The 7,445-nt window shown below is 36.0% G+C and overlaps 1 protein-coding gene across 4 annotated transcripts; it reads left to right on the top strand.

The window, feature by feature from the left end:
• Positions 1-2,725: 2,725 nt before the first annotated feature.
• LOC121967124 (ISWI chromatin-remodeling complex ATPase CHR11-like) lies at positions 2,726-5,438 on the top strand. 4 transcript variants are annotated; one of them, XM_042517159.1, is made up of 9 exons: positions 2,726-2,890; positions 3,219-3,347; positions 3,473-3,666; positions 3,955-4,008; positions 4,111-4,184; positions 4,513-4,733; positions 4,810-4,897; positions 4,970-5,063; positions 5,161-5,438. In XM_042517159.1, exons 3-9 carry the CDS (start codon positions 3,576-3,578, stop codon positions 5,367-5,369), a joined length of 831 nt encoding a protein of 276 aa, XP_042373093.1. In that variant the 5' UTR covers positions 2,726-2,890; positions 3,219-3,347; positions 3,473-3,575; the 3' UTR covers positions 5,370-5,438. The 4 variants fall into 4 exon arrangements, with proteins under 4 accessions (XP_042373093.1, XP_042373094.1, XP_042373095.1 ...); XM_042517160.1 differs by having other exon boundaries at positions 3,155-3,347; XM_042517161.1 differs by having other exon boundaries at positions 2,726-3,347; positions 3,961-4,008.
• Positions 5,439-7,445: the final 2,007 nt, after the last annotated feature.

Below are 7,445 nucleotides of genomic sequence, written 5' to 3'. Positions count from 1 at the left end.
GGTTCGGCCACAAGAAGAAGAGAAGGGAAGGAAGAGGGTCGACCACACCAAGGAAGAAAAGAGAGAGGAATAGAAGATAGATTGTTATTAGGTGAGGCACCTCTACCCTCTCTTTTATATTCCTTGGTCTTGGCAAATAAGGAAAATTTAAATAAAACCTTCCTTATCCTCTTTGCCAATGAAAGGAAAATTTAATTAAAATTTACTTTCTTGTTTCTATTTGGTCGACCACCTCAACATCCAAATATAAGGAAAGTTTTAAACAAAAATTAAAACTTCCTAATTTATTTCTGGAAATTTTTAAAATAAAAATTTCTCTTTAAAAAATTCTCTTCATGGTTGTTTATAAAAGAAAATTTTTATAAATTAAAATCTCTCTATTAAAACATGTAGATGATTACAATAAGGAAAGTTTTCTCAAATTAAAATCTTTCTTTCAATCTACAAATAAGGAAAGATATCAAATCTTTTCTTTTAATCTTTTGTAGAAACTATAAAAGGAAAGATTTAATTTTAAAACTTTTTTTTAAATCATGAGGATGGTTACAAAAAAGGAAAGTTTTATCAAAAATTAAAATCTTTATTTTAACTACAAATAAGAAAAGATATCAGACCTTTCACTTAATCTTTTGTAGAAAGCTATAAAAGGAAAGATTTAAATTTTAAACTCTCTTTTAAAATTATGACTTCCACATAAGAAAGATTTAAAAAAATAAAAACCTTTTAATTTATTGTGGTCGGCCACACCAAGCTTGGGTTCAAGCTAGGGCCGGCCACCAACTCACCTTGGTTTGGCCGGCCCTAGCTTGGGCTCCAAGCTAGGCTTGGCCGGCCACCTTAAGGTGGGTAAGAAGGTGGATATGAGTGGGTATAACACTTTATAAATAAGAGGCTATGACAGGGACCGAGAGGAGGAATTGGTTTTGGTCTCCCGATGAACTTGACCTTCCCGTGTTCGCCCCGAATATCCAACTCGACTTCATCAATAATATCTTATTCCACTAAAGAGTTATTATTGAACTACCACACCAATCTCATATTACTATATAGGCTCCTTCTTGTCATGAGTGTGTTAGTCTCCCTGTGTTTAAGATATTGAATGACCACTAATTAAATGAGTTACTGACAACTCATTTAATTAATATCTAATTCCAAGAGTAGTACCACTCAATCTTATTGTCATGTCGGACTAAGTCCACCTACAGGGTTTAACATGACAATCCTTATGAGCTCCTCTTGGGGGCATTATCAACCTAGATTACTAGGATACAGTTTTATTCTATAATCAAAAACACACCATATAAATAATACTATTTCCCAACTTATCGGGCCTATTGATTTATCGAACTAAATCGCACCCTTTGATAAATCAAAGAAATGAATATTAAGTATATGTGCTTGTTATTATATCATGATTAAGAGCACACACTTCCATAATAACAAAGGTCTTATTCTTTTATTCAGTCAGTATAAAAAGAACTTACCTTAAATAGTCCAGCTCAATACACTCTGAGTGTACTAGTGTAATTTTATAGTCAAGATAAACTAATACCAAATTACACTATGACTATTCCAATGGTTTGTTCCTATCCATCTTAGTTGTGAACAACTGTTTATAATTTATAAGGAACTGATAACATAATCTTCTATGTGTGACACCACACACTATGTTATCTACAATATAAATCAATTGAACAACTACACTTAGCATATAAATGTAGACATTTGTCCAATGTGATTCTTTTATTTCAAAAATAAATGTTTACAAAAAGCTAGGCTTTTAGTATACACTATAACAATCTCCCACTTATACTAAAAGACTATGTTGTCATAAACGCTGCCATACATCTAATTCTCATTCCTTCAACATGTTGATCAAAAGCTTTTGCCATAAGGGCCTTAGTGAAAGGATCTGCCAGGTTATCTGCTGATGCAATCTTGGTGACAACAACTTCTCCTCGCTTCACGATGTCTCGTATTAGGTGGTACTTGCGCTCTATGTGTTTACTCGCCTTATGGGCTCGTGGTTCCTTTGAGTTTGCTACTACACCACTATTATCACAATAAATTGTGATGATTTTGGGCAAACCAGAAATCACATCTAACACTACAAGAAAATTGGGATTCTACAATACTTAAACGACAACGCTTTTTATAAAAAGCGTTGTCTATATTTTTTAATAACGCTTTTAGTGAAAAGCATTGTCTATTTCATTATTTTCTTATTAATAGACAACGCTTTTCTAAAAACCATTGTCTATTAGTGATTTTTACGGATCAAAGACAACGCTTCGTAAAAAGCGTTGTCTATTAGACTTTATTTTAGTTTCTACAACAACGTTTTTTAAAAATTGTTGTCTATTGTTAAGTTCTCATTTAAATCTTGATTAATACAAACCGTTGGATCTAAGTAAGGAGTAGAAAACCCGAACCCTTCTCCCAACTCCTATCTTCCGATCGTTTTTTATCCCGAACCCTTCTCCTAACTCCTCATCTCATGCGGCCTTCTCCATCCAACTCCTCTCCGGCGAACCACTCCTTCGAACTCCTCTCCGTCAAGACCACACCTTCGTCAAGCGGTAGATCCCGGTGCTGAGGCGATCAACCACGACAGATCGACCCCTCTCTTCGCCTCCTTCGCCCCCGACGAAGGTACATTGCTACCGCTATTTTTCTTGGGTCCTAAAATTGAAGTCTCGTTAGGGGAATTCAGAACCTTCGGCAGCCTCTCTTCCCTCCGGCGAACGTTCACTGTGCTTAGGGTAGAGCAGGCGCATCAACTCTCTTCTTCATCTGCATCGCCAAGCTACCCTTTGCTCAGCCGATTCCCTTGCTATTGGGTTCACCTGCAAGTAATCCTCGCGCGCTGATCTCTTCTCGCTATCAGAAGGTCCTTTCTTAGGTTCTTCTCCACTGATTATCTTCTCTTGTCGTTCTTTGTTTACTCGGTAATGTTGAACTTGAGCTCTTGGGGATCTTAGTTAATGGTTGCCTGTGGGTGGGAAAGTTGCTCTTTTTTTGTCTTCTTGTTGTAGTGTTTTAGGGCTTTGTTTCTGAGGTGATGGTTCTTGGTGTTAGGGATTCTTGGTGATCTATTTTCTCCCTTGTGATCGGCAGTTTTGATGGATATACATTGTTTCTTTAATTCTTTCAGGTGTCAGTTAAACTTCGAATTGTAGAGCAAGTTTTCCTTTTAATTCTGTCTATTGTTGGTTCAGGATAGATTCTAAACATGAGCCGTGTCTTTCAAGAGAAGAATGTAAGTGATCAATATAATTGTCCGGATAGATGGGTGAAATTATTTCATCTGCTGTATGATTTTAGATGAGAATGATGGTGGATTTAAGGTCAGTAACCCTCTTCTTTTGGTCAGAGAATCTCCTGGAATTTGATTTCTAGGGTTTCTTTAGATTGCAAAATGTTACTTCTGTTTACAGACTGCGATTGAATTGTGATGCCTTATCTAAAAAAGGTCAAGGTGAGCGTCATAAAGAAAACGTGTAAATGTTAACCACAGAGTAAACACCTTGACTCTCCCAACCACACGCGATCTGCTTGTCAAGTATGCACTGAGGATGGCAATCACTTCCTACTCTAGGAAGAATATGAAACATAGAAAAGGGGGAAAAACTTTGTCCCAAGAAACAAAGGTAGCAGTGATCAAAGGTATGCTCTACTGAAGCCCTCATCAACTCAACTTTTTGATTTCTATGGTTTCTTTAGATTACAAAATGTTTCTTCTGTTTACTGAGTACTACAAACCACAATTTATCATATTATAGTTGATTCTCTAGCAAAGTTTTACATTTTGAACTCATTTATTTTGATTTGAAATGTCTAAAACTTTTACTAATGTTTGATGGTAAAATTTGGTGTTTGGTTCTTTATGCAACTTTTTATTGTTTGCTATGATAACTTTTATTGAGTACTGCAATCATCCATATCTATTCCAAGGTGCAGAACCTGGGCCACCTTATACAACTGGAGAAAATCTTATTACAAATGCAAGTAACTCCAAATTCTTTTGAGGTATTTTTACCTCAGTTGAAGTATGATAATTTTACTATAGTGATAATTCCTTGTTTCCTGAACATATAGTTGTTTTTGCAGGAAAAATGGTCCTGTTAGATAAGCTGTTGCCTAAACTGAAGGAACGAGATTCCAGAGTTCTAATATTTTCACAGGTCTATATCAATTGGGTCTTCAGTTTATCATTTGGAATTACATGCAAAGCCTGCTATTTTCACTTTTAATCTATTTGAAACTTGTGATATTTATTCTTTGTTGTTTACATATCTTGTTTGTCATAATCAAACTGTTTTTGTTCCAACTTGTTTCACATATAGCTACCCAGTATTTGCTTCTAATGCTTGTTATTTACATATCTTGTTTCTCATAATCAGATTTTTCCCTCTAAATTGTTTCATACATATCTGCCCAGTCTTACTTGCAGTAGAAGGTAACATATTAGTGTTTTATTGATTTAACACAACTGTTTGTGTTGTAATTTAGATGACTAGACTTCTGGACATACTGGAAGATTACTTGCTATATCGTGGTTACCAATATTGCCGGATTGATGGGAATACTGAGGGAGAAGAACGGGATGCTTCCATTGAAACATTTAATCAACTTGGAAGCCAAAAGTTCATTTTCTTACTTTCTACAAGAGCTGGTGGATTGGGAATTAATCTTGCTACAGCAGATGTTGTCATTCTCTATGATAGTGACTGGTATTCCTCTTCCATTATGTGAATCCTGTTGCTACATTTATGCTCATCACTAAATTGTTATGGATACCTCTACTAGGAATCCACAAGTTGATTTGCAAGCACAGGATCGTGCTCATAGAATTGGGCAAAAGAAAGAAGTTCAAGTGTTCCGTTTCTGTACTGAGGTATCATAATATTTCAGTTTAGTTTAACAGTTTAACGATGTTTTTGAATCATTTGACATATCTAAAATGCAGTTTGCAATTGAGGAGAAAGTGATAGAGAGAGCATACAAGAAGCTTGCACTTGATGCCTTGGTTATTCAACAAGGACGATTAGCAGAACAGAAAAGTAATGATTTTTTCAAAGAGCTTACTAATGTGGTTCAAGCAATTTATCCATTATCTATCAGTTTTTTTGTTTCTAATCAATAACTTCCTCGATGCAGCTGTTAATAAAGATGAACTTCTACAAATGATTAGATTTGGTGCTGAAATGGTTTTTAGCTCCAAGGATAGTACAATAACTGATGAGGATATCGATCGTATCATAGCTAAAGGAGAAGAAGTGACTGCTGAACTTGATGTGAAAATGAAAAAGTTTACCGAGGATGCGATAAAGTTTAAGATGGATGACAGTATGCTGATTCCTTTTTGATAGCAATTCCTAGATATTTCCTTGGATGACTTATGTAATTTCTGTTTTTTGTTACAGCTGCTGACTTGTTACACGGTCAGAATTCTATTATTTTGGTATGGGTTTGAAATCATTAGCTGAGTTGATTATATGTAAAATTCGAATCTAGACATGGTAAAAGAAAAATAATAGTTTCGTAAATATAAAAATAATGATTTTTAAATATTTTTTTTTAATTTTTTTTCTTTAAAACGACAATGCTTTTAAAGCGTTGCAAAAAGTGTTGTCTTTGTAAAAAAAACAACAACGCTTTTAAAACGTTGTAATAGTGTTGTCTTTGCAAAACATGACTACGCTTTTAAAGCATTGTAAAAGCGTTGTCTTCGCTACAAACGACAACGCTTTAAAAGCGTTGTCGTTGAGCAGACTTTTAACAACAGTGCCTTTAACAACGTTTTTTCTGGCACAAAGACAACGCTTTAAAAGCGTTGTCTATTAGCTTTTTTCTTGTAGTGTAAGTCCATCAGGAAGTTCCTGAGCCATACAGCTTCTTTGGCTGCCTCAGAGGCTGCCACATACTCAGCTTCCATGGTTGAGTCAAAAACGTATTTCTACTTAACACTCCTCCATGCAATGACTCCACCTCCTAAAGTAAACACATAACCTGATGTAGACTTACTATTGTCCCTATCTGATTGGAAGTCGGAATCCGTGTAACCCACAGGAAGCAAATCATCTGCTTGGTAAACTAGCATATAATCTCTAGTCCTTCTCAGGTACTTTAATATATGCTTTACAGCAGTCCAATGGCCTTGTCCAGGGTTACTTTCATATCTGCTAACCATGCCCACGGCAAAATAGATATCCGGTCTCGTGCACAACATAGCATACATTAGCCGACAACTGAAGCATAAGGAACTGCCTTCATGTTCTCTATCTCCTTTGATGTCATCGGAGATATCTCTTTAGATAAAGCTACTCCATGCCTAAAAGGTAGAAAACCTTTCTTGGAGTCTTGCATGCTAAAACAAGCAAGGATTGTATCGATATATGAAGCTTGGGATAAGCACAACATTCTTTTCTTGCGATCCCTTATTACTTTGATCCTAAGAATATGTGCACATTCTTATAAGTCCTTCATATCGAATTATTTGGACAACCATACCCTTACTTCCGACAACACTTTGATATTGTTTCCAACTAACAAAATGTCATCTACGTATAGTACAAGAAATACTTCCACGTTTCCATCACACTTCTTGTATACACAAGACTCATCCAGACACTGAATAAATCCATATGACTGGATTACTTTATTAAACCGGATGTTCCAAGACCTTGAAGCTTGCTTCAGTCCATAAATAGACTGATTTAGCTTGCACACTAGATGCTCTTTGCCTTTTTCAATGAACCCCTCTGGTTGCTTCATATGGATGTTTTCTTCAAGACTTCCGTTAAGGAAAGTTGTCTTGACATCCATTTGCCAAACCTCATAATCCATATGAGCGGCAATAGATAAGAGTATCCAGATAGACTTAAGCATGACTACCGGCGAAAAAGTTTTCTTATAATCGATTCCCTCTTTCTGAGTGTACCCTTTCGCAACAAGCCTTGCTTTGAAGGTTTCCACCTTCCTATCTGTCCCTCTTTTCCTTTTGTAGATCCACATACATCCAACGGCTTTTACATCATTCAGTGGTTCTACAAGCTACCAGACCTTATTAGAATACATAGATTCTATTTCAGAATTTATCACTTTTTGCCAAGATGCTGCATCTATATCTTGGAGTGCTTCATCGTATGTTCGGGGATCAGGTTTATGTTTACCTGGGACCAAGTCCGACGTCTCTCCCAAAAACATAAATCTTTCAGGTTGCCTAACAACCCTCCCACTACGATGAGACACTGTCTATTGTTGTGTATCATTTGTGATACGTGTTGCAGTTTCTTGTAATATTTCATCTTGCACTGTTGGTACTAAGGTAGGCGTGTCCTCTCGCATTTCTTCTAGAACAATTTCACTCATGGACTTATGATTTATTACATAATCTTCCTCTAAAAATTGAGCATTTGTGCTAACAATGATCTTCTGATGTT

This window comes from Zingiber officinale, chromosome 3B (assembly GCF_018446385.1).
Source record: "Zingiber officinale cultivar Zhangliang chromosome 3B, Zo_v1.1, whole genome shotgun sequence".
In the NCBI taxonomy this organism is placed as follows: Eukaryota; Viridiplantae; Streptophyta; class Magnoliopsida; order Zingiberales; family Zingiberaceae; genus Zingiber; species Zingiber officinale.
Note: the sequence above shows the minus strand (reverse complement) of the source record. Positions and strands in the feature narration are given on the sequence as shown.